This window comes from Trichogramma pretiosum, unplaced genomic scaffold (genome assembly GCF_000599845.2).
Source record: "Trichogramma pretiosum strain Unisexual culture from Peru unplaced genomic scaffold, Tpre_2.0 scaffold1, whole genome shotgun sequence".
In the NCBI taxonomy this organism is placed as follows: domain Eukaryota; kingdom Metazoa; phylum Arthropoda; class Insecta; order Hymenoptera; family Trichogrammatidae; genus Trichogramma; species Trichogramma pretiosum.
The window spans coordinates 6154393-6181773 of NW_019641703.1; the positions used below are offsets into that span (position 1 = coordinate 6154393).

The window sequence follows — 27381 nt, forward strand, 5'->3', positions numbered from 1 at the left end:
TTTCAGATTCTTCATTTATTCTGCAAGACATCACAGCATCACCAGCACCAGAGAAAAAGACATATCCTGAAAAAAGGAGATTTTGGGAAGATATGGCCAAGAGTAAAAGAGAAAGTTTTCAGCGCAGCGAATCAGAAGTTTCCCACACATCGCAACTTACTTATCACGACAGTGACAGTGAATGTTTGAGTGAAGTTCGCGAACGAACCGAGGAAGAAATTGCAGCTGAGAAATTAGCGGAGATGAATAAAAGCGTTGACGTATCGCAATTCACAGTCGCCGAGAAGGCGCATTACTTCGAAGAAGTAATTCAAAAAGAAACGACAGCGGCAAGAAACTCGATAATAAGCCAGTCGTCGCAAGAATCTGGAAAAGCTGGTGGAATAAGGTTATCAGGTATTTCATTTTCTAGTGAAGATGAAAAAGATACCCTGGATAGAGTAGGAAAATCTCAAGAAAAAACAATACAAGAATTGAAGAAACATATTGCTGAAACAGCTGAATCGAAAGTTATTGTACAGCAAGAAGAAAAAACTAAGGAAACTAAGGAGATTAAAAAGGACGAAAAGAAAGTGGAAAAAATAGAAACGAAAAAGAGTGAAGTTAAAGAGACCAAAAAAGAAATTAAGAAAGAAGATGAAAAAGACAAGAAAAAAGAAGAAAAGAAAGACGAGTCAAAGGAACATGATGAGAAACAGAAGAGTAAGGACGAGAAAAAGACTGAACAAAAAGATTCAAAAAGTGAGATTAAAGCTGAGCCACCTAAAAAAGAAAAGAAGGAAAGTTTTCTTTCTAAAGCCTTTTTCGGAAGAAAAAGTGTTGATAAAGATGAAAAGAAAGATGAGCCGAAAAAGAGCTTCTTCGGTCGCAAAAAAGAGGATAAAGCCTCGAAATCGGATGCGAAAAAAGCAGCTGAAAAAGAGTCGAAATTAAAAGAAGATATCAAAACTGCTAAGACTGAACACGAGAAAAAAGAAAATATAATAAAGGCAAAAGAACAAAAAGTTGCTGACATTGTCAAGACTGAATCATCTGTACTTAAAAAAGAAACAGTAAGTAAAGCTGGAGACAATTTGTCGACTGGGAAAACGGACATGGAAAAAGAAAGTAAGGCAAAAGAGACGAAAATGCAAGAAAACGTTGAAAAGAAACTGCAAGAGGCAAAAGAAGAATTGCGAGTATCCATGTCTGAAATAAAGAAAGATGAATCGATCGAAAATAAACATAAGGAAACTGTAACTCAAATCACTGAGGAGTTAGATAAAGATAAGTCGACTGAAAAGAAATTGCAAGACGCAGAAACTGAAAAATCAAAGATTGACGCGCCGAAAACTGATTTACCTGAAAAAATAGTTCATGAAACTGAATCACACGTTTCAGAAACTAAAGCAAAAACAGAGAAGTTAATCGAAGGAAAATCATTAGATAGGGACATAAAAACAGATGTAACACATTTAAGTAAGGATGAATCCGAAAAACAAGAAAAGTCAGAAGAAAAATCTAAAAATAAAATTGCAGAATCGACGCCTGGTAAAGAAAAACTAAAACAAGAAACAAGTTCAAAACCCATTCCTATACAACAAAAGTCAAAGGATGAGAATCTTTCGAAATCACCACCTAAGAAAGGTACGATGTCAAAATCTCCTCCCAAAAAAGATTTGGTTTCTAGATCACCGCCTAGCAAAGACAGACCTCAAGATTTATTATCAAAATCTCCGCCTAAAAAAGATAAACCAAAAGAAGTAAAGCTTTCTAAATCACCACCAAAAACGGAAAAATTTTCTCCCAAGTCGGAGAAATCGAAAAATGTTATGGGATTGGAAGGAAAATCTGACAAAATGGAAAAAACACCCGATAAGAAAAAAACAGAAACAATCAGTACAAAAGAGAAAAAGGTCGAGGAAAAAGTTGATATTAACTTGGATAAATTGAAAACAGAAGGTGAGAAAACACTGATTGCAGCTACGTCTTCGGTGAAAAGCGAAACAATTACTACAGCAACTAAAGTTGATTCAGTAGTGATCAGTAAGTCGTCTGTAGAAAAAACTTCAGAAGTCAAAAGCATAAAAAGTATTGAAAAAACTGAAGAGTTAAAGGACGCGTCATCGAAAAAAGATCAAATACCTATTGTTCCTGATGTTTCCGCTGCAACGGGAAAAGTCGATCCCAATGTTTCAAAAGACACATCAGTGAAGAAAGATCTTGGAAAGGAAGTTATTCCAACGAATATTTTATCATCCACATCAAAAACTTTAGAAAAAGTCGGGGATGTTGATGTTCAGAAATTAAATCTTCAGGACACGGCCAAAAAGGCAGAAAATTTAATTTCAGAAGTTCAGACCAATGTAGCTGCTGTGGATAGTTTTGTACATTCTAGTATGAAAGAGGATCATTCGAGGATATCGCCTCCAAAAGATTTAAATATTGGAATGAAATCTCAAGATAAAGATATTTCATCTGATTTCTCATCTTCCCAAGAAATTAAAAGACCAACTTCTATGACTATACCTCTTGATTCACGACCGATAATGGCAGTATCTAGTAAACCAAAAGATAGATCTATAACTTCGATGCCTTCAACTATGATTACTAGAGATTTTGGTGCACCCTCTATCTCAAGGAGTAAACAAGCATCTCCGCCGAAAAATAAAAAACCACAGGCTCAAGATAAGAAAATAACAAAAGACAAACCTAAAGATAAACCCAAGGACACGAAAGCTGCAACCACATCAAAGAACGAAAAAGAACCAGAAAAACCTACTGCAGTGAAAAAGGAGCAATCTAAAGAGGAAATACCAATTAAAACTCCATCAAAAAGTGACAAAGCACCAGTGAAAGCAGATGTTTCAAAGCCAACTTTACTTAAAAAGGAAAAATCGAAAGAAGATTTACCAGAAAAATCTACGACTAAAACTGATAAAATCACTTCGAAAGATGATGTTTCTAAAACACTTACGACTAAAAAGGAGAAATCTAAAGAAGAAATTTCTGTTAAAACGCCAGCAAAAACGCCGGTAAAAGAAACTGCAGTACCTGGAGCGAAAAAACAATCTGAAGCTAAGACTATACAACCGGTAAAATCTAAATCACCTCCTAAAGGATCTCCACCGAAAAGTTCTCCGCCAAAAAGTTCTCCACCGAAAAGTTCACCTCCGAGAAGTTCTCCACCAAAAAGTTCGCCTCCAAAAAGTTCACCACCCAAAAGTTCTCCTCCGAAAAGTTCACCACCAAAAGTAGATGTTTCAAAATCATCTTCATCTACCACTGTTAAAAGAGAATCTTCAAAGGATGAAATATCAAAATCGATGATTCCTAAAAAAGAGAAATCTAAAGATGAATTTTCTCTGAAATCACCGCCAGGCAAAACAAAAACTGATGATGCTAGTACGATTCCTGTGAAACGTGAAGCATCGAAAGGAGAAATACCAAAGTCTATGATACCAACAAGGGAAAAATCTAAAGACGAAATCTCTTTAAAATCACCGCCAGGCAAAACGAAAACTGGTGATGCTGGTTTAATTTCTGTAAAACGAGAAACATCGAAAGGAGAGATACCAAAGTCTATGATACCAACAAGGGAAAAATCGAAAGATGAAATTAATGTAAAATCTTTGGCTTCAAAAACAGTTTCTAGCGTCACTTCCTCAAGTGTGACACAAGAACCAATGGATATTGGGTTAACGAAATCCTCTCAAGAACATAAAAAGAGTGAGGAATCCCCAATTTTGAGTTTACAAAGAGAAACTTCTAAAGGAGCTATTCCAAAATCAATGATTCCTAAACGAGAAAAATCGAAGGATGAATTCGTGTCAAAAATAGATGTAGCGGATAAAAAATCACTTAATACTGCTGCTACAACTACTACTATTACTACAGCTTCAGTTTCTATGAAAGATGAATCTCAAACAAAAGTAGAAATTAAAAATGATCAAATATTAGATCCGTTAAAACTATTAAAAGATAATGCAAAATTAATTGATTCAAAATTGTCAACGGTTGAGCAAACTAGTAAAATTCTAAGCTCATCTCCGGAAACAATTGATCAGAAATTCAAAGATTCTCCCCTTGCTTTGAAGAGACCTGATTTAAAAGATCCTAGATCATCAGAAGTTTCTATTTCAAGCGATGATGATAGATCATTGAGAGATTTTGAAGAAATAGAACGTCTTATCGAAGAAAAGGGTAAACACGAACCTTCACAAGTATCAACATTATCGAAAGCACCTTCTGGTCCAGGCCTACTGAAACACGATGCTCTATCATCAGTCAGATTATCAGGCGTCTCTTTATCTAGTGATGATGAGCGATCGCTCAAAGATTTTGAAGAAACGGAAAGACTGTTGAATGAAAAAATTAAACAAGAAAGTAGTGACTTATCTGATCACTCGATTTCAAGTGCAAAAGACAAATCGAAAATAGAATCTACACCATCTCCGCTTTTGAGAAGAGATGATTTGGCAACGGCCAGATCGTCAGAATTGTGCTTTTCAAGTGACGAAGAGAGATCGTTAAGAGACTTTGAAGAAACAGAAAGGTTGATTAAAGAGAAAGCCAAAAAAATGTCTTTCATTCCAGTCAGAGAAAAATCGAAAGAAGAAATCATTTTGAAGAGAGAAAAATCGAAGGGTGAAATTCCAAAATCAGCCGTACCTAAAAGAGAAAAATCGAAAGAAGAGTTTTCAATGAAGCGGGAAACTTCTAGGGGTGAGATTCCTAAATCATCTATTCCTAAAAGAGAAAAGTCGAAAGAAGAATTCACAATGAAACGGGAAACTTCTAGAGGCGAAATTCCCAAGTCAGCTATTCCGAAAAGAGAAAAGTCGAAAGAAGAATTTTCAATGAAGCGAGAAACTTCTAAGGGTGACATTCCTAAATCAGGTATCCCTAAAAGAGAAACATCTCAGGGTGAAATTCCTAAATCAGCGATTCCCAGAAGAGAAAAGTCAAAGGAAGAGTTCTCTCTGAAAAGGGAAACTTCAAAAGGAGAAATTCCCAAGTCCATGATACCGAAAAGAGAATCATCGAAGGGAGAAATCCCGAAGTCTATGATACCAAAACGAGAATCTTCGAAGGGTGAAATCCCTAAATCTATGTTACCGAAACGAGAAGCATCAAAAGGAGAAATTCCTAAATCTATGATACCAAAGAGGGAAAATTCTAAAGATGAATTCTCAATTAAAAGAGAGACTTCAAAGAGTGAAATTCCAAAGTCGATGATTCCTAAAAGAGAAAAGTCAGGAGATGAGTTTAATCTTAAACACGACTCTTCATCTTCTGATTCATCAAAAGCTGCTGAATCTCTGAAAAGAGAAACTTCAAAAGGTGAGATACCGAAGTCTATGATACCTCGTAGAGAACCTTCTAAAGAAGAAATTCCAAAGTCGATGATTCCTAAGCGAGAAAAGTCCAAAGACGAAATTGGATTGAAAAGAGAATCGTCCAAAAGCGAAATACCTAAATCTTTAATACCAAAGCGAGAAAAGTCTAAGGATGAAATTGCAATCAAGAGAGAAGCATCAAAGGGAGAAATACCTAAATCTTCAATTCCTAAAAGAGAACCTTTAAAAGGTGAAATACCCAAATCTTCGATACCAAAGCGAGAAAAGTCTAAGGATGAGATTGCAATCAAGAGAGAAGCATCGAAGGGAGAAATACCAAAAACTTCTATTCCCAAGAGAGAATCTTCAAAAAGTGAAATACCTAAATCTTCGATACCAAAGAGAGAGAAGTCGAAGGATGAAATCGGAGTTAAAAGAGAATCTTCAAAGAGTGAAATACCAAAATCGACGATACCAAAAAGGGAAAAATCCAAAGACGAAATCGGAGTCAAAAGGGAATCGTCCAAAAGCGAAATACCGAAATCTACCATACCAAAGAGGGAAAAATCAAAGGATGAAATCGGAGTCAAGAGAGAGGCCTCGAAAGGAGAAATTACTAAAACGAAATCCAGGTTCGATTCGCCAACGGCATCGTCCATGGCTAAACACGATAAATCTAAGGAAGAGACACCGAAAAAACTATCGGCACGGGAAAAGTCCAAAGAAGAGATACCGAAAAAATTACCAACACGAGAAAAATCGAAAGACGATTTACCCTCGTCGAAATCAATTGCCAAACGGCGCGACTCCAAGGAAGACTCATCGAAACCTTCTCCGAAAACTCCATCGAAGTCCACGATTTCATCGACCCGTCGCGATTCGAAGGAGGACTCTCCCAAATCCGTACCGAAGAGACCAACTTCTTCGCGAGATTCATCCAGATCGTCGAGTCTGTCCATAAGCGATAATACCTCGTCTCCAAAAACTTCGATAAAATCGGTAAAGAAAGAATCCGACTCGTCGTCGTCGACGTCAACGAGCGTCGACACGAAGAAACAAGCCGTAAAAGATTCGAGTGCGAGTGGTCCAAAAGAAGCCTTAACATTGTCCACGGATACAAGTGCCTTAAGCAATAGCGAATTACTATCGTTCGATACTGCCAAACAGATCTCCGACGTCAAGTTAACGTCGCAAATTGTATCTGGTGCTCAAAAATTACTGGATACTCAATTCGGTACCACTTCCATCGAAACGATCGGCAGCACAACGGTGATAACGTCGAGCGCGATGCAAGACAAATTCGGCGATACTTTTGATACAATGAAAACCGGCGCGCGAGAGCCCAAATTTTCCGAGAGCGAGATACTGAATTCGGGCTCGTCTCTGCTGGACGACACCACGACGACGGATCTCAGCTCGACGCGCGACAGCATCAGTTTCAGTCTCAGCGGTGACATCCTCACCCGAGACGAGTCTTCTCTGTCGTCTCAGGTGATTCAGGCGCCGCTATCAACAACAGCAGCAGCACCACCACCAGCCGCCGTCGTCGATGGGAAATTCGTCTCATCGCTGTCGGGAGCTCGAGTTCTGGAGATACTGGAGCCGGATCAGGACGGCCAGTCGAGACAGGACTCGATGGATATCTCGTCGTCGATCGAGGTCGACGACTGGAAACTGACGTCCGCCGAGTCGAGAAAGATCGTCGGTGGCAACGCAACGACGATGCACGAGAGTCCGGCCGTCGGCTCGTTGGATCGGCTGGATCGCGAGTTCAACGCCAACAGCCCGACGTTCTCCGAGGGTACGAACGTCGATTACTCGCTGCCGCATGACGTCAACAATACGAGGCTGGATTCGGGACTCGAGCAACTAGTGATCAGAAAGAAAACGGACTCGTTCGAGTTGGAGAGTCCGCCTCTGGTGTCGCCCAGATTGAAGGTCAAGGAGTTGGAGATCAAACCGGTCGAGTGGATACTGGGCGAGGAGAAGCTCGAGGTGAAGGAACATCTGGAGCCGTCTCAGGCGTTCGACAAGGAGCTCGACGAGTACCAGTCGTTGTTGGCCCAACAGCAGCAGCAGCAACAAGGTACCGAAGCCGACGGTAAATCGACGACCAAGCCCAGATTCACCATCGTACCGGCGGCCGAGCCGGACTTCGAGTTCGAGAAGGAGCTGGTGGAGAACAAGCTGGACATCAGCTGTCAGGAGCTGATGGACACGCTGCAGCGCGAGTACGAGGCCAAGACGCCCACCGACGACCGACTGGAGGAGATGGCCGCGAGATCGTTCAATTTCAGCATGACCGACGAGGATCTCGAGAGGGAGAAGTTCAAGGTCGAGGGACACAAGGTCGCCGTGGTCGGCGGCGATCTGATCAAGACCGCCGTCAACGTGATCGAGAGCGAGCGATTCGTTCGGCTTCAGGAGAGCGGCGGCGGCGGCGGCGGCGGCGGCGGCGGCGGTGGCGACAGTCCGATGGTGCAGCTGCGCGAGGAGCAGTACGACAGCTCGATGCAGCAGCAGCAATCCGACGATCCTACCAAGACGACGACGAAACCCACGCGAACCGAGCCACCGCGCGAGGGCAAATTCGACGCGAAAGCCAAGAGTCTGGAGGAGCAGAAGCGAGCGGAAAAGCGGGAAAAATCATCCTCGTCCCATCACAATACTTCACCGAAAACGAAGAAGGAAGATTCGAAGAGCGACAGCGGTGGCGGCGTCGTGGACATGAGCTCGAGATACGCCATCACGGTGCTCGATCAGGTGGTGAAGAAGGAGATCGCCGAGGTCAAGGAGAATCTCGAGGCCGCCAAGCAGGACCTGATCGAGGAGCTGAGCGCCGAGACGGGCGAGAACGTGGTGGGCCAGATCCAGGACTCGCCGTCGGAGTTTCAGCTGGTGGGACTGCAGCCCGAGTCCATACCCAACGAGCTGCCGTTCCTGTACAAGGCGCCGTCGAGCGAGCGTGTCAGCGAGTCCGAGAACTTCTCCACGACGTCGTCGTCGTCGCCGGTGGCCAAGCCCCGAAGACTCAGCCGTGGCGACGGCAGCTCGACCGAGAGCAGCTCCGAGACGAAGAAGATCGGCGGTGGCGGCGAGGTGGGAGCAGCGTCGACTCGTATCGCGACCAGTGCCAGCGAGGCCATCTCGATAACGCTGGACAAGGGCAAGGACAGCAGCGGCGGTGACTCGTCCATATCGGTGACGTCTCCCGTAGCCGCGAGCCGATCGAGCTCCGACGAGGCCACGGCTCCACCAGCAGCAGCGGCTCATAAAGACGATCACTCGTCGTTCTCTCTGCAACCGCCTCAACCGGCGCCTCGCAGACAGAAGCAGCAGCAGCCCACGTCCGAGAGCGAGGCCGACCTGTCGAGCAGCGAGAGCAATTATCAATCGCTCGACTACGATCGCAGCCACGGCAGTCGACCTTTGTCGGCCGACGTCGACGCCACCATGATCCAGTCCTCCTCGGAGTACGAGACGGCGATGCTCTCGTTCGAGCACTCGTCGTCCAAGGCCACGTCGCAGGACTATCTCACCGCGGCGCAGACCCTCAGCTCCAAGGACTCGATGAGGTCGGCGACGTCGGTGAGCTCGGGCCAGTTCTGCAGCCTCGACAGCGCCAGCGAGATCAGCGAGACGCTGATGGCCGACGAGCCCGAGCTCGACAAGGACGACATCGACGAGAATTTGGAAAATATCCTGGACGACGATGACGCGGTGCAGCAGGTGGTGACAACAACGGCAGTAGCAGCGGTAGCAGCGGGAAAGCCGGCGGCGGTGGGTACCGTTGAGGCTTCCGTTCCCAGTCTGATGAAACGCTCGAGCGAGATGATCTTCACCGAGCTGGTAAGTATTTCAGCGAATACTCGAGGAGATGTACGATATACTGAGAATTCATAATTTATTCGTTTACAGATCAGCCAAGTTTCATCGAACAAAGGAACGGTAGAATCAACGAAAACTGCCGCTCCCATCCCCGCTGCAACCGACTCCGCGAAAAACGCGCGTAAAGAAGCTTCACTTCAAAAAGACAATCCTCTGGAAACAACCAGTCAGATAATCGATCTAATCCTGGCCAGAGTAGAGGACACCGCCAACAAAAAATCATCGTCGTCGGCCTCACTGATAACGACGACAACGTCATCGAGCGAGCCGCTCGACAGCTTGAACATATTGTCGACGAAAAGTCACGATCCCTACTCGTTCGAGCCCGACTCGTTGGAGATAAAGCCGCAACAACAGCAGCAGCCAAAGTTATCGTCCTCGCTCGAGGACAACAACGTCATGTCGAGCTCGGTGACGAGCGACTCGGGCCTGACGCTGCAGCAGCAGCTCAGCATGACCTCGTCGTCGATGTCGGGCGTCTCGCTCGAGACCGTGATCGAGAAGGAGATCGATAACAAGTCCGACAGCGACTCGTTCGAGCTCGTCGATAAGCCGGATCTCATCGACGACTTTGTCGTGGTCGAGGAGGTCGGCCGCGAGGCCGAGGAATTCGACTCCGAAGGTAAAGTCGTCCACAAATCTTAAGCAAAAAAAAAAAAAAATTAAGCAACCGTAGGTTTAGAGTATTTATTTTTTATTATTTTTTTGTGAAAAAAGGCAAGGGAATCAGAATTAGCTCGATGCAATACACGAGCAACAAAAATTTCGATCGCGACGTGGAGAATCTGGTTATCGATAAGAAAGACACCAAAACCAGCGGTAGTCAAGCGCGCTCGTCGTCGTCGTCGTCGCGCGGCGTCACGACGCAGGAGCAGCAGCTCTTCGACTTCGACGCCGAGGACCAGGTGGAGAGCCCGCCCCAGGTGTCCGGCGGCGAGGACCAGGAGTACTCGCAGTCCTACTCGGACGAGGAGCAGTATCAGGAGGGCAGCAAGAAGTGGGTGGAGATGCAGTTCCAGCAGAACGAGGCGCGCCTCTACGAGATGGAGTACGAGCGCGGCGGCCCCCTCGAGGACATCAAGGAGGAGGAGATCGCCGACTTCGACGCGAGCAGCCGACTGGGCAGCCTCGGCAAGGAGTCCATCGGCAGCGTGGGCAGCATGCGCGGCGGCAGTTTCGGCAGCACGCCCGACAATTTCGAGTCGCTGGCGGCCAAGCGACTCTTCAAGGATCACGACAATCTGTCGCTGAGCTCGCTGCAAGAGTTCGAGCATCTCGAGACGGCCGTCGCGCTGGAGAACGTCAACAAGCGACGCGGCGGCGGCGGCGGTGGTGGTGCCGGTGGCGATCAGCAGCAGCACAGCAGCGGCTCGCAGGGCTCCTCGGCGAGCAACGGCAGTCTGCCGCGACGCTATCACTCCAGCCGATCGGAGCACGACGACGCCAGCGTCTCGTCGGTGCGCGACTTCGAGTCGTTGGAGGCCGCCTGCCGCGACGCCCATCAGATCGAGCTGCGAGCTCGCGAGGAGGAGGACCTGCTGGACAACGAGAGCCCCGAGAACAGATTCAAGCTGGAGAAGCTGGCGAGGATCATCAAGGCGGAGGCTGCTGGACAGGAGGGTGGCGGTGGCAGCGCCGCGGGCTCGTTCAATCCGAGCACCTCGGGCTCGGACGATTACGAGAAGCGCATCCAGGAGATCGATGACATCATCAGGATGGCCAAGGAGAACGTGCAGCACATCGACGAGCTGCGTCAGGCGGGCGGCGAGGAGGCCGGCGACGACGGAACAGTGACGATGACGACGACGCAGCAGTGGTCGAGCGTGACGACCATGAGCTCAGGTGCCGGCAGCTCGGTCACGGTGGTTCACGCGGCCGCGGGCGTGTCCTCGAGCTCGATGACGACGACGACGACTACGACGACGCAGCAGGTGCAGGTACTCTCGCCCGGAGCTTCGTCGCAAAAAGGTAGGTAGAGCATGGGTATAGATAAATTGAGTAAACATTAAATCTTGTTAATTGGAAGACGTGAAAATTAAATGTTAGCATTGAAATTAAATTAAATTGAAGAATGAAAAATTTATTTCGATAAAGAATAATGTTATTACATCAGAAAAGATATCCATAATTACTGCAAATTAGTTGGGGATTAATTTTTCATAATTTATTAGGACTTGGGTTGCATAAATCTGAATGCTATCTTTGACCAATTTGGGTCTTTAAGGTCTCAAACAGCTTGGTAATATAACATTCTCGTTGACGTAAGTAGGACCTTAAAATCATAACTCTTTATAGATAAATCCTGAACTAATTTTAATAATTAAATGTACTAGAGGCTTATTTCCGAATATCGAAAACAAAACACTCCACATTAAAATTTACTTTTCATATTTTTCAATAAACAGGATTGAATTCGGGTGGGTCCTCCTTAAGAAATAAAGAAAACGAATGATAAATAATTTTGTTCCTTTAATCTTTTGCGCGCAGCTTCATCCAGAGGATCGACCGAGCTGAATCTCATGGAGACCAGCACGGACTCGCTGGAGGGTACCGGCGCCCAGAACTATCAGAGCATCATGTGTCGCAGCTCGGACTCGCTCGAGCTCCAGAAGACCTTCAATCAGCCGTCGCTGAGCTCGGACTCGCTCAACAACGTCAAGAGTCCGTCGCGCGAGGGCGAGAAGCGCCTGAGCAGCAGCCGAGTGTCCTCGGACAGTCTTGAGTTTCCTGTGCAGGACTCGCAGGACTCGAGCTTGGGCGGCAAGGACAAGAGCAGCGCCAGCGAGAGTTAAATTTCGAGAAAGAAGTCGAAGGAGGAATGTGTTGGTACGAGTCACGCTTTTATATATATTTTTATTTTTATAAAAAAAAATTTCTTTTAATAGAGCCGGTGTGCTTGTATTTTTAGATAATGGACCACGAGGAATTTTAATAAAAAAAAAATAAAAACATTTTATAATGTTTACCAAACAGTCAGCTGAGAGATGATTCTTTTGAAATCCAATTTTATCGATGGAGAGAAATTGCTGCACATTTATATTATATTAACATATATACGATAAATGAAAAATGATCGAGGGAGAAACTATCTAGTCAGAAAAACCAAAGATACTGAAGTTTTGTTTGCCTTTCAACGGTGAAATACAGAACGACGCATTTATATACGTTTGAAATTAAAAATTTAAATGGAATAATAGCATAATTTATACATATTAGCTGTTGGAGCTTGATATCGACGTAAGTATTAACGGGAGACATAATTTTACATTGTATAAAATGAGTAAAAATCGCTGAAATACCATCGCTGTTTAAGAAACAAAAAAGACTCGCGATATTATTAACAAAAATATTATGTACTTGTCGTTTTTTGGACTGCTTGTTTGTGTATAAATAAAATTAATTAATAATAAATAAAAGAGAAGAGTAAGAAAAGAAGTTAAGTACTAGTGTCTATGTGTGTACGCGAAACAGAATTAAACGGAAGATGAAACAAATATAAATGAATTAAATAAAATGAAGCATATGCGCGCTGAGTGAGCTTTAAACTATACGCGTATATATATATATAATTTAGAGAATTATATATCGAAGAATTTAACGACGACAACGCTTGAATAAACGTTTTTCACCTTTTTTTTGTTTTGTGATACTTGAATGTCTAAATATAAATACGGCGCGAGGCTCTCGTTTTATATTGAAGCATTAATAAACGATTTTACGCTTTTGATCGCAGGCAGTAATTTTAAATATATATTAGACGCGGATAGGCCGATGATTATAAATGGAAAATCTTTGCAATTATGAAAATTAACGAGATACATAAATTTCCCCATCTCTCTCTTTACGTACGCCGTATATTATGATATACCTATATATAAATATACACGCGCATTAAATCGCTTCCTACGCTGCTAAAATTTATAGTTACATAAAAACAAAAAAAAACATTTGTACTCGTCGATGTGATATGTGTATTCGTAATGTGCATCGGTATACGTGTATAAGAATGATTTATGCGCCGAAATGTACTTTTTCTTTGTTGTTGTTGTTGTCGTCGTGCAGTGAGCGTATACAAGAGACATGATAATTAATTTAGCATTGTACTACGTGGTATGAGGTAAAATAATTCAAGTGATCGATGTCCGAGCTATCGCACTTTTTTTTCATTATTTTCTTTTCCTGAAGTTACTCGTTTATATTTTTAATACATATAATATTTGACGAACGGATAATCAGCGGCATGGCATATTATAATACGATAAGTTAATGGCTCGTTTCGATTTTTTATATTAAAAATAAGCGAAAAAAAGTGATATATTTACATACATATTTATGAACGTTCAAAGAAGAAGATGAAGAGCTCCTCGTCGGTATTATACTAGGATAATATACAGCGAACTAAAAATGCACACACACACTTGAAAAAAAAAAAACAGACACACAGGTCGCGAATGGAACGCTATGATTTGTATAGAGTGAAAAATTAATAAATGCACAACACTCGATGATCGAGCAGAGCTGCCGCTTCTGCTATCGATGAGAAATTTATATCGAATGACGGAAAAAAAAAATAAACAAATGATAACGAAAAAAGAGAAAAACGGCACAAGATCGCGTTCGCTTTTGACGTTTGGCGCTTTTTTATATATATTGATTATTATCATTATTGAAACTGAATATCATATATCGTACGTTAGAATGCCCGAAATCAGTCACACAAACTCGCTCGTATATTATAATAATTCACCTGTACTTCAGAGAGAGAGATCGCGGCGTGCGACAAAGAGAGAAAGAGATAGCATGAATAAAAAAAGAAGAAAAAAAACTCGAGCGATTTCTTATTATTATATTATAATAATACACTGTAATGATCCCACTCTCATCATCATCATCATCGTCATCAGGTTGATTATAATGAAGTTGATGTGTGTATGCGTATGTGTATCTCTACCCCCGCGCGCACGACGGTATATACATGTGACAAAATTTGTAATTCTGACATATATTATATTATATTATATATATTTGCGGGAGTCGCTTTGTGTACGTCACCTCCGGTTCATTGTTCGGGAATACGCCAAGGTGCCCTATCGACATTTATCTTTAATGAAACACACACAAAACAGAAAAAAAATTAAATTAAAAAAATATTATAAATATATTATAAATATTATGGAAAATCTATTGCGTTTGTATATCGTCATGTTTTATCGGAATGCTAATTGTATGTTTCTTCAAGTTGTATGATAAATATATAGTGCTGTATTAAAAAAAAGGCATGTTTTATAAGCATTTCAAACTAATGCGCATTGTTTTTTTTTCTCCTTCCACCGTTCGCCTCTCAATTGCAACCTACATGGCATATATTATCAAAATTGTTTCATAACAAATGTCGGCTGTTAAATAATTGCGATGACAATTTCGAAAATAGTTACAATGTATTTATTCCAAAAATAGATTCTTCCAAGATTTTTAACAAAATTTCATTGATATAAAATATCGCTCTTATCGATAAAATCAGGTAATTCGTGGGTGAGCCTTAACGTACTATCGTTAAATTTACATTGATCGGATTAATACGCGATTATAAATGTACCAAAATACAATTATACAAATTATAGATCGAATTACAAAAACTTGCGCATTGAATAACGCCGTATTATATTATATACAAAAATATTGCGGTCATTACAAACGAAAGAGAGAGAGAGAGAGAAAAAAAAGTTTACACTCACAGCTTCGCGTATAATGCGTAACAACTACGAACTCTTAAAGCTATTTGCGATAAGAAAATCTAGATCAAGCGCGATTATCATATAGTCCTTTTATGTAACGAAACATACATTATATATATCTATCGTATACGAGAGAATAAAAGCGGAGGGGTCGCGCGTGAGTCTTACGTAATCGCGTTGGGCTGTTTTTTTTTAAATAATAATTACTATCTATATGTGTGTATTGCACTTTGAAGGTGTGTCGATTTTAGAAAATTTTTATCAAAAGCAACGAAGTGCGGGCTAATGCATAATTATATATCATAGAGTTCAATTCGATTCCGCAGACTAGAAAAATATTTTTCTTCGGTTATTGTTATTATCGTTAATATCGTTAATTTTTTCGTCTCCTTGAAAACTTAATCGTACAGATATAAAGATAATTACAAATTAATTACTTCGATAATTGCACTACTGAAACTAAGTTTTTATAATCAATGCATCCGATAGAGTCGCTTTACTGGCCCATTATATATAGCTTAGAGCTTAAATAGTACGTAATGAAAATTTTTGTAAAAATTATACATATCCCTTGCTCGAGCGTGTATAGTGATATTAATAATATATTTGTACATTTTTTCGCATCAGGTTTGCCGAGAACTCGTTTGCTCGTTCCCAATTCATTCATATAGATCTGAAAAGGAGAAAGAAAAAAATCGGTAAAAGTCTATAAATAAACCATACGTACGATAGAGAAATAAATCAAAGAGCACTTTACCTATACAGAAGCAAGGGAATAGGATACTACACAAATGTTATGCAGAAAAAAATAACATCCGATTTTCTCCTTCAGTCGCTTGTTTTTTTTTTGTTTTTAACGTGTACTCTTTTACGCCGGCCGATTTTTTATTCTTTGGCCGGCTGAACCGCCGCCCTGGACTTGACGATGTCGCAGATCCAGATGCAGCAGGACAGCGCGTAAACGTAGCTGACGAGCTGGCTCTGCTGGTCGCGCAAAAAGTACAGATAGGCGCAGCAGCGGGCCAGCTCGAGCAGACCGGCTATCCGCGATCGATCGAACAGCAGGCCGATCGTCGTCAGCGCCGCGACGTTGTTGACGATCATCGCACCCGTCAGGTACTTGTGCGCTTCCTGTAAAGTAACAGAAAAAGATAGATGGTGGAAATTTATCATACGTGTCGATAAATGGAAAATTAATGTTTTTTTTTTAATGTACTCACGATGCTGTGATCGTAGAGATGCGAATGGGCATACAGAACTAGGCAGAAGTGAAAGAGTATGTAGCAGCTCTGCCAAGTTGGAATAACTGGATCGTACTTGATTCGAGATGTGACCTGAAGAGTTGACAATTTATTGTAAGAGAAAAGTTATTTTATAATTTTTTTATCATTTATAATTGTACTATTTTTAATCTATAATGGGTTTTGGGTAGTTGTTTTAACGCTACTAATTTGTACTATCCCTGGTAGAAATGCTCAATATTCATTGCGGCCGAATAACAACAATAAAAATGGCTACTTAAAATGATTCAAAGCTCGTAATCATCAATTGGCTTGTTTTTGGCAATTTTATACTATAATAATTATATGTCAAACACATTTTACATGACTTAAAAATGACACTGAAGTTTTCAATCGCTTTGAATGCGATGATACCATGTTGAGAATCCACCGCTAGATGGCGAGCACCTTTATTTTTGAAAATCTACAAGTGTCAAAGTCAAAATAATTGTATAAGTCAAAATACGGTTTCGATTAAACAGTTAGCTCGCTGCTAGATTTTATGGGAGTCAAGTTGCATTACGAGGTGCAACCTCGTTGAGAGAAAATTAAAAAATAACGCCGGAAAGGAAAAAAAATACGATGAACCATTAAAAACACGTTTTTCTGATCGCGGTAAACACGGCAATTTTATAGTACACGCGATGCCTACAATTACGAGTCGATCGATTCTTCCAAATCAGAGCCGAGCGACCGACGCACCCTCCTAAAAATCGTGTCAAAGGACGCGCGCATGGCGAGTTAATAATAATATTATACGCGCGCGAGTAACGAGTGCAAAAATTCCTAACATTTGCAAAAACCGGTTTCGTACGTGCATGTATCTCGGCAGGCGACGTTACGCATTGAACGTTGAACTACACACCGATAGAAATTACGCGCGACACGCGTTTTATATAGCATAAAAAAAACGAGATGATCGTGCATATCGATGACCATCGTCGTGGCCAAGTGCATCTTCGTCGTAAAAAGATCACACGCTATACCGATGAATTAATTAATATCGCTATATTTTACAATACCGATCGTCGTGGCTCTATGAGTACTTATACTACATTGACTAAAATTCATCTCGTCGGCGTCCTCGATTCGTGGATTCTTTTGAATTATATCTCGACATCCTCGCGCGCGCTTAGATGAAAGAAGTATAACCATGAGCTACTTTTTCGCGGGTATAAAGATCGTCTCATTTCAAAAATATGCTTTTATAGATCTGTACACTCCGCTTTTAGTAGATAACCGATTTTTTTCTCTCTCCTTCTTCTTCGTTTTTGTTCTATAAAATGCGGCGAGAATATCTTATCTCCCTACGTACGTACGCCGCGCTATGCAGTCCATCATTGTCGGTTTTCTCGCGCGATCTTCGCTGCCACCGTCGTATCTCTCGTATACGCGCGCGGATGCAGCGATTCATTCAGTTTGAGTGACTCCTCTCGTTCGTTTTCTGTGTATATCAATGTGGAGCTCGCGAGAGAGATTACAACTTTTTCTCACTTTGAGCGCGGATCGCTTTGCCGAAGGATAGTGGAAAATCGATACGTTTGTTGATTGACGTTTGCGTTCGATGTATTGAAATAATGTATGTATGTGCTTACGTTAACTTTGAACTCGTCGAGGCCGAGTCGCGGCAGTCCGGGCTTCCAGCTTGGGCCTTTCCAATACACGGCCAACTTGTCGCTCAGGTTACTCATGCTCAGACTGTTGCGGATCATTCCCAGCGCGTAGAATACCTGCGCGCGGTCGAACGAACAAAAAAAAAAAGAAAGATTAAAATTCAATTGCAGACGAGACACGAGAACAAATTTCAAAGGAAAGAGCACGAGCGCGCTCGTGCGTGTACATTTGTAAAAAAAAAATAAAAATAAACAAAAAATAAACAAAGTATAAAATTACGAAGCCGCGCGCAGTCGAAAAGTCTCGTGAAAATTACTCGTGGAATTTCATCATATTTATACACGCCTAATCTTCGTTTGCATTCTGATTTTTTTATCACCCGCGCGCGCCGCCGCCACCGCGTTTGTGTTATTTGAGATTTGAGAGAAAAAAAAAAAGAAAAAGAAAGAAAAATTTTGCGCCTCGTACAAATTGCATAACTCATATATAACGTATTTGTGATAATATTATTGTATCGTTGTATTGTATAAATATTACCTGAAGATATAGCGGTTCGTACGACTCGGGACTGACTACCAGCCCGTAAATGATCTTCTCTTTGGGCCTCTCCGTGGCGAAAGTGCCGAAAAGTCGATCCCAGACGATCAGCACGCCGCCGTAATTCGTGTCCAAGCAGTAAAGATTGCAGCCTGTGTGCGTAAAAAATCATTACACGCTATTGAGCATGATTAATTTTTTAATTTAAAAAAAAAATTGAGGATTAAAAAAAGGTGAAAAAGAAGAAAACGTTGAATAAATTACGATCGAGTTTGTTACTCTCCGCTCCGTATAATCCGTTGCTTCGCGTCGTGTACTTTTTTTTTATTTCCTCGCGCGCGCAATTTACAACTAATGGCATCGATTAGATTACACGTAATATATATTAACGAAAAAAAAAGAAAAACAAACGACGAGCCATCAAAGTCCCGCGATTACACGGCTTACGATTAAAATAATTACCGTGATGCACTCGATGATGCTTGGGCGTGTTGAAGACCAACTCGAGCGGGCCCAAATCCTCGATGACGGTCGTGTGTATCCAGAGCTGATAGATCAGATTGAACTGGTGATGCGCGACGAAGTGCGAGGGCGGTATGAACAGCGCCAACGGCAGGTAGAACATCTGCAAAAAAGTTTTTGTTGCGTTGAGCTCAAAAATCCTCTTTCTCACGCGCGCGCGCGCGAGATGTTCGCGCGAAAAATGGGGATCCGTAAATAAACACGAAGAGAAGAAGGGAAGACAAAAAAAAAATTATTTATATCGGCTTTCATTTCTGTAAGACAAAACTTGCAACACGATCTATTTTACGCGTTGCACAACGCGAACGCGATGCGAGCATTTATGTATACGCATACGTGTGTGTGTGTGTGTGAGTTATACGGGTATATACTTACGAAGCTGCACCACTGCTGGAGTATCGACTGGCGTAGGCCGACTACGAGATTGAATTCCTCGCTGCTGTGATGCACCTGATGGTGCGCCCAGAGAAACAGCACCTCTGCGTGCAAAAGGAGACGAAAATAAAATTAATAAAAAAAAAATCGAGAAATCGGTAAATAAAAAAAAAGGAAGAAGCCGATCGGCAGGATTAAAAGTTGATGTATAATGGCGCGATACGCGCGAGCGATGCGTGAGAACGGCGCGCGTTTTTCTTTTTATTTCGCGAAATTCAATATATCGTCGCGCGAATATATAAGTCGGAAATGTCACCGCTGATGGATTTGAAATTCTCGCGTGCATAGTAGCGGATGATTACGTGCTCGTTCGCGCGCGCTTCATAGCAGGTTTGTGTGTAACGATTTTTCGATCGCGCGATCGACGCCGTCGTTGATTAATTCGAGGATTTCTCATTTCGCGGCAATATTTTTGAAAAAAAAAAAACCAGATTGTCGGCATTTGAGTCATTATTATTAAGCGCGAACCGATGCCGTGTGAGCCGTTTCACGTACAACGAAGATGCAAATGAATGTATACCAAACGAACCGTGATTAGCTCGATGCACCCAGTAGTAGCAGAAGTCCACGCCGATCGCCGTGGCCCACCAGGTCCAGGGCGAGTCCCAAGCCAGCTCCCATAATCGGAATTTTTCATAGATCGATATGTAGAGGTAGTACTCGGCTCCGCGAAACAGTATTCTATAACGAGAGAGATCCCATATGATAAACATTGATATGATACATAAATAATAAGAGCTACTCTACGAGCACCTTGACCTTAAGCGCTTCTTACATCAACCCCGATTTCCGAGATCGGTATACGTAAAAAAAATCGGTTCCGCTATCGTCCACATACATTATACGGAGTAAAGGAGTTCTATACGTTTCTGGAAGTCTTGACATTATTATGTACAATTTATAGTCGGAAAATAACGAATCGCGCGGGTAAAAAAATGTTTAAAAAAAAATATCGAAGCTGTTATGACGATCTCGGCCGCGCGCGAGCGCTCACTTGAGGTCACTGAAAACCTTCAACATTATTTTTAGATAAAGCTACAGAGAGACAGTTAATTAAAAAAGACTATGTAACAATTTATGTAAGATTATTCAAATAACCCATGAGCGCGCGCGTTACACATTATTACATTCGTGCCGTGCGCGCAAGCAAAGACTGTAAACGGTTAAAACGTCGAGTTTAGCTCATTGGCGGGTGCCGATAAACTTTGAAGAAAAAAAAAATCTTCGGAGCAAGAGAGAAAAAAATTGTTGCGCACCAACCCCCCTCGTCCTCGTCGTCCGTTTGTGGAAAGAAAGAAAAAAACGGCGGCGCGAGCGCGAGCGCGATTCGATAAGCGACCGACACCAAGGATTATGAGAAAATTGAATTATATAAGCTAACATTGAAAAACCTCTAATGGATAATTATTTTATCAATCGCCTATACATTAATAAACGCCTCGTAAAACTGTCGGGATTCGTGGGCCCGTGTGCACTTAACGTATTAATGGATACATTATATTTATTTGCACAATGTCAAGCGTGTGCAGCCCGATGTTGTTGTTGTTTTTTTTTTTGTTTTGTTTTACCTACGCTTACCGTCCAGTTTCCTGCAGGATCCAGTGCGAGAGCGAGTTCACGTGGTCGTTGAGCCGAAAGCTGGCCTCCTTTTTGGCGTAGAGTATGGCGTTCTCCAGGAGGATGAGGACGAAAAACGACAGCCACACCTGGGAGAAGGATGCACCAAAACAAACAAACGCACGCACGAGTCAGCACAGAAGGGGGGGATGATTTTAAAATTTTCAAGCGCAAATTTTTTTTTTTTCTAATATTTTTCTACTCACTTGGCTCTGATAATCCGGCACGTCCTCCAGCTTCTCGAAGCTCGACTCGTACGGATTGACGAGGTAGAGCAGCATACGCGCGTTGCTCATGCCGTCGAGCAATTGTCGGCCGAAGCCGTCGTAGTACTTGCTCGCGTTCATCCTCGCTTTTTATTACAGATATATTGTCTTTTACAGAAAAAACACACCGTATCAAAGCACACACGTGAGTCTTCTGTCAAAAATGAACCACACACACATCAGCACACGAGCACACATGCACAGACACACGCACACACGCGCGGGTCGTCGCCTGGCGTGCGTTGGCAGCCCGAGAGCAGCAACAGCGGCAGAGCACAACTTCTATATTATTAATTATATATGATACTGCAGCGGTGCGTGTGTGATACTTGTGCTTTTATAGCGGCCGAAGTAGTAGCAGCAGCAGCAGCAGCAGCAGCAGCGGTGGCAGTAGCGGCAGTCGCAGCCGCAGCAGCAGCAGCTGAGAAGACGAAGACTGCATAATGACTCGCTGGTGGTGGTGGTGGTGGTGGTGGTGGCGGCGGCACAACGTCAGCGACGACGATGACGATGTTTTTTAATATCGTCGTTGATCTCGATGTTGATGATGACTGATTGTTTATATTTTAGGCTGCGTCAACCCTTTAACACCTGTCAACGAATGAGTTGTCCATTATTAATATGTATCAACGTTGAAAAAAAAAAACTTAGCGACTATTACAGAGAATTTCGCCGTTTTGGGCAATTATTGAATTTTTCCAGTCGTTATATATCCATTGAGACAGACTTTTTTTTTTTAGAAAAAAACAATTTTATATGCGTGTGTGTACTTTGCGCATTTTTTATACATATATACGAGAGATACGCGAGCTATTATATATCGCAGTAGTGCAGCTATATATTACATAAGCGCGGCATTTAAACCAGCGCGACGACGTATAATTACAAACGTTTGTATCGGTTGCACACATTTTTTTGCAGCCAATTTTCACCTATAAGCGTGCAGTGTATGATACCCACGCCCAAAAACGATCTATTTTTTTTTCTTTCAAAGTAACTTCTCGAAATAAATGACAACTATACGATTAAAAGTAGTGCATAGTATTTTTTTCTCTTTTAATAGTTCAATCGATCATTCTCTATTTATCCCGAATTAATACAGATCATCGTTTGTATCAATTGTTAATCGCTCGAATTACGATTGTACACATACACATCGCGATCGTCTCTCTCTCGGCAGACAGACACTGATGTTAGCGATGTTTATTATGGCGTCATCCCGCTCGGTTTTATTTGGTTTTCAAATGATTGCTCGGCTTACGAGCTTTTAATATTTTCACAGCGAAGAAAAAAAAGAAGTAAAAAAAAAAAGAGAAGAAGAAGAGCTCGTAAGAAAAAAAAAGTTTGCACTCGCGTGCGCGCGTCTATAATATATGTGTGTGTACGAGAGAGCGAGAGCGGCTGATCTTTGATCAATTACCAATACAGTATGTAGTATATAAGTATCAATGACCCAGTGTGCAGTGTCGTCGGTGGCTCTGCTGCTGCTACTACATGCGTAAAAAAAAAGAACGTGAATCATATATAAGTATTTAATATATACGGAGCATTATCGATGATAAACGTGCCAATTCTAATTGTCGTCGTCGTCGTCGCGGCATCGCGATGCGTGCGTAAGTCAATGCTCTTTATCGAGACAAATGAGAAACTCGTGTTGGCATTAATTTTTTTTTTCTTTTATTGTTGTTGTCGTTGAGTACGCACGTCGGTGCACGCACTCGTACTTAAAATATAGGGATCTGCATGTTTGTATCTCGCGCTCGCGCGCGTAAATTTCGCTCTCGAAATCGTTGTTTTTTTTTTCTTCTTCATTTTTTTTTTTTTTTTTTTTTTTTTGAAAATTGCTACCTTGTGCACCGAATGACTTGCGTATAAACGCAAAATATAAAAGTCACATACGATCGTGAGATGTGTTGTGTTGTTGCGCGCGGAATGGAAAAATATTGTTGTTTTTGAGGAAGTTCGAGAAACTGCAGAAAACGAAGTTGTAACGCATAATGAAGTCACGTGAAGATAATTAAGCCCGAAAGCGTTTCAGGTATTACGAATATAGATACATTGTAAATAAGATGCCTTTTTTAAATTCAATTTAATGTACGTGTCAATTAAAGAGTCGCTTAAATATAGAATCAAATTCGAGAGACTCGGTGCAGGATCGAGAAATTGCTCGGTAAACTTTTGTACGAATGTATATGGTAATATGCATTTCGATGCATTTAATTGAAAAATTTTTCAAAACAAGATAAACGCTGCGGCCGCGCGTCGAGGTATTTATCGCGCGTAGTATATATATCGCGTGTTCCTCGCGACTCGTATACGTACATATGAATCAAAGAGCAAACAAAATATCTTCTGCAAATATTACGCTATATATACAGGAGAATAATGTACGCGCGGTGCGGAGTCGTGCTGCTAAAATTAAATACGACCGCTGCAGACTACATCATGATGCGGATCGTTGTAGTTTTTTTTTTGCGAGTGCGAATTTTCTTACATGCAAATAATCGAGTCGACGGAATGATTTTTTTTTGCACAAAACTGAAAGCAAACAACGACTGCATTGTCGAGTCGTTTCACGATCGTTTCTCTTGGAATGTCATTCCATCAATTTGTTACATATGCTGAATACAAATGAGCAATTTCTTCAAAAGCATTTTCTATTATCGAAATTAAACTCACTATAAAAAGTAAAAATATGCCCGAGCTTTCGAGTAACGCAAAGAAAAATCAACGAAACCAGCAAAATATACGCACCCCTTTGCACCACAGCTCCATGCAGGTCTTCGCCCACGAAGGTCGTGCACTTGTCTCTCCCTTCGGCACAAAAATAAAAAAATAGGGTGGAGCACTCGCGGTTTCATACATAGACAACAAAAATCTTCGAGTGCGCGTCGGTGCATCGGCGTCAAAAAAAAGCCGGCGGTGCGAGTCGACGTCTGCTGCTACTCGCGAGCTGTATACTCGCTGACAGCAAAAGCAGCAGCAGCGCTTGCGTCGCCGACGTATTACCGAGTATCATACGAGCGAGCCTCCAGAGAGGCACTGCGAGAACGTGTGTTTACGTATGCGTGCACGTATTAAAAATATTTTTGTACGCGAGCGAGCACACACGATGCATATTCTGTATATATAGTGCCACACGCGTGTGTCACGAGCGCCGCTCGATCGTCCGATACCGATTTATACATTACATTATTATTAAAAGTATAAAAGTCGCGCGATATCGACACGACTCTCGATTTAATATTAATATTATAATATTATAATCGCGGTGCGAGTTACTGTTGCTGCTGCTGCACACGACGACGGCAGGCGTGTTTAAGCACGGCTTCGGCTACTGCTGCTGCCGCTGCCGCTGCGGTATTATTATATAAGAAGCTCAGCTGCACTGCAGAGGCCTGCACGACAGCACGCACACAGATGCATACGCTCAAACACGCAGACGGACGGATGGACACACGCGTACTACAGAGATCGGTATACGTTTATAGTAGGTACACATAAGCCTGCGTGATTAAAGAGTCTGTATTTTGATGCGTTTACAAGTGTAGGTAGGCTTTGCGTGTGGTTACAATAATGCATTATATATATATCGTACATTGTGTACTCGAGGAGAATACTAAAACGTGCCACATGCACCAAGTAACGTCTTTCGACGAGAGGCATACACATACATTAGATATATAAATATGCCAACTCGAATCAAGTGCAACGTATATATTGTGCAGCAGGCAGTTTCAGAATACACACAGACATATTCACGGCACGCTATCGCGCGAACGAGCGGAAAAGAAAGAGAGAGAGAGAGAGAGAGAGACTTTGTAAATTTGCCAACTAAGCTTGGCTTTGACTCGCGAGGCGTGCTCTAGTTTTGCTCGCTTTGCTCAACACCACCGCACTTCATTTTTATCGACGCGAGTGCATCATCGCGCCGCCACTCTGCTTTTTTTCATTTTATACACTTTTTAAAAAGGAGTACGCGCTTGCGATATCGTTAGAATTAGCCAAGACCACACGGGGGGCGGCGCGCACACGCAGAATTATAGTTTCATCGCGATCGTTATCGCTCGGCGAGCCGCGTTTGCGCTAATTATTTCCGACCGTCTTTTTTTTACTCCCTCCTCCCAACGTGATTTTCTTCGATAATTAAGCGTTTACGAAAATTTGCGCGAAATAATCGCGCAAACGCGCGCGACATGACGCAAAAACATGGCATTGTTGCAGGCGATTGCACCTTCCTCTTTCATCTTGTTCTTCTTCTTCTCGATCGTCGTCTTTTTGTCGGAGATTAAATGCGGAGCAAATGTATAATAGCCGCGTTTATAATTACGAATGACGAACGATGAAAAATTTCTGACGAAAATCGGTAATTTTCTCGTAGTTGTTTTTCTTTTTTATCATCGTCGTCGTAGTCTCGTTGCGTTTGCGAATAATCGATGGAAAAATTTTTGGATAAAAAGGCGAGTAGCCGGGTGTTAACAATGACGTCGACGAAATATTTGCCAAACCCGAGAGTCAACGTTTGTCGGCAGATCGAAGACGAAGAGATGAAAAAATAAAAAGGAACAAACAAAAAAAAAAGAACGAGGAGAATTATCGTTTCGTATTATAATTGACACGTTTGACAATGCGCGCGAGCGAGCCAGCGTCGTAATATGAAAATGATAGGCTTTCGCGTGCACACGAGACTATACGCGCACGAGCTTTGGACGATGATGATGCCGTCGCTGCTGCCGTTTCTGCCTACTTACGCATTCTCGATTCGAGACGAGACTATAATTATAAAGCGTTACATATACGTTGTGTACTATTAAAATACAAGAGGACTCACTCGGAAGATTTTGCCCCTCCTGATTATCTAATGTGTGCGATCGGCGTACACAACTGGCAGAAGTGGTCAAATATTTCAATGCTAGTTTTGGAGCTGGTTAGAGAAAAGAGTATTTTGGATGTAAAGGCTTCACTAGAACTGGACATGCATTGACCAAAATGTATAATTTTTTATATTTTAGACATGTGAAACGTCAATTAAAATGAATTTTTCAATTTGTACAGACAAAGAAAATCGATGAGTACCTACAACAATAATATTCATTTCTAATATACAATTATTTTGACTTTGCCACTTGCAGATTTGTAGGTAAAAGTACACTCGCCATCTGGCGGTGATGGCTCAAACCAATATCATTGTATTAATCGAGGTATCCGAAAAATCGTCTACAATTTTTGAAACAATCAAATTGTTATCATCAGGCTATTTAAATTTCTAAAAGCAAACAATTTAAAATTCATCATTTCAGAATGATAAACTTTAAAGCGTTTCAAACTATCAGTTTCTAATTAACCTGGCGCATTATTATAATGTTGTGTAGAGCACGCAGGATCAACGTAAGTCCGCGGAAAAATTTACTCGCGCGCGCGCTCGTATTCGCGTGAATTTTCGTCACGTTTTTCGCGTTACAGCGTAATATTATGTACATCAATAAGAGCCCCCTCGCGCGCAAGATAATAATTTAAGTTATCGTGGCTCTTTATAATATTGATACTCACCGCCTATATGTATGCATCTTGGGCATATTTCTCACGCGACGCTCGCACACATCGTCGTCGTCGTCTTCGTTATATAATTATGTACATGCATTATTATATGTATGGCACTGCATCTTACAAGAGGGAGAGAAGAAAAGCCTATACCGATCACTCGACTCGGACGCGATCGTAAATTATTTTCATGGGTGAACTTCTTCGAAACTAATATCGCGACGATTATTATTGATGACTCTCGGCTCTCAGAGATCGCTGGAGAGACAGAGACAAAGGCCTGTATATCTATAACAATGTATCACTGTACCATTCCAACAATTCCAATCGAAAAAGAGAGCACTACTATATATGTGTGTGACGCTTTGCGAGTACAAACGCGCGGCTCGTGCTGTACTGGTGCACGTGCACACTGCGATTCGTCCGTGGAGCGACGTGAAAAATTTGCATCGTAATCGTTGTTTCTTTTTTTCGCTCTCTCTCTCAATGGGCCGCGAATAATCGCACTTATCGCGCGTATTTTTCTTTTTTTTTCTCTTGCGCGATTTATAAATTCGTAACGATTTCTTCGACGATCAGCTGTATAATCACTCGCTCGTTGAAACATGCAACATCGTTCACGTGGGCG

The 27381-nt window shown here is 42.1% G+C and overlaps 2 protein-coding genes across 5 annotated transcripts in view; one reads left to right on the forward strand and one right to left on the reverse strand.

Annotated features, from left to right (window-relative positions):
* The window catches only part of LOC106651230 (ankyrin-2-like), a 33630-nt gene extending 19628 nt beyond the window's left edge, over positions 1-14002 (forward strand). For 2 of the 3 annotated variants that reach the window (XM_023462816.1, XM_023462815.1), the window contains 4 exons: positions 7-9167; positions 9237-9828; positions 9924-11174; positions 11694-14002. In XM_023462816.1, coding sequence (XP_023318584.1) covers positions 7-9167; positions 9237-9828; positions 9924-11174; positions 11694-11998 — 11309 coding nt within the window. In that variant the 3' untranslated portion in view covers positions 11999-14002. The remainder of the gene's footprint in view (positions 1-6; positions 9168-9236; positions 9829-9923; positions 11175-11693) is intronic. The other variant, XM_023462814.1, reaches the window with a different exon arrangement.
* Positions 14003-14625: 623 nt separating this feature from the next.
* On the reverse strand, positions 14626-27035 carry LOC106653962 (alkylglycerol monooxygenase-like). Of its 2 annotated transcripts, none has more exons than XM_023462818.1 (11): positions 26763-27035; positions 21153-21803; positions 20908-21035; positions 19859-20010; positions 19270-19373; positions 18835-18997; positions 18373-18524; positions 17817-17951; positions 16162-16275; positions 15699-16072; positions 14626-15614 (listed from the first exon to the last, which is right to left on the reverse strand). In XM_023462818.1, the coding sequence occupies exons 2-10, from the start codon at positions 21291-21293 to the stop codon at positions 15827-15829; spliced, it is 1335 nt and encodes a 444-aa protein (XP_023318586.1). In that variant the 5' UTR covers positions 21294-21803; positions 26763-27035; the 3' UTR covers positions 14626-15614; positions 15699-15826. The 2 variants fall into 2 exon arrangements, with proteins under 2 accessions (XP_023318586.1, XP_014229119.1); XM_014373633.2 differs by lacking the exon at positions 26763-27035 and adding an exon at positions 23967-24475.
* Positions 27036-27381: the final 346 nt, after the last annotated feature.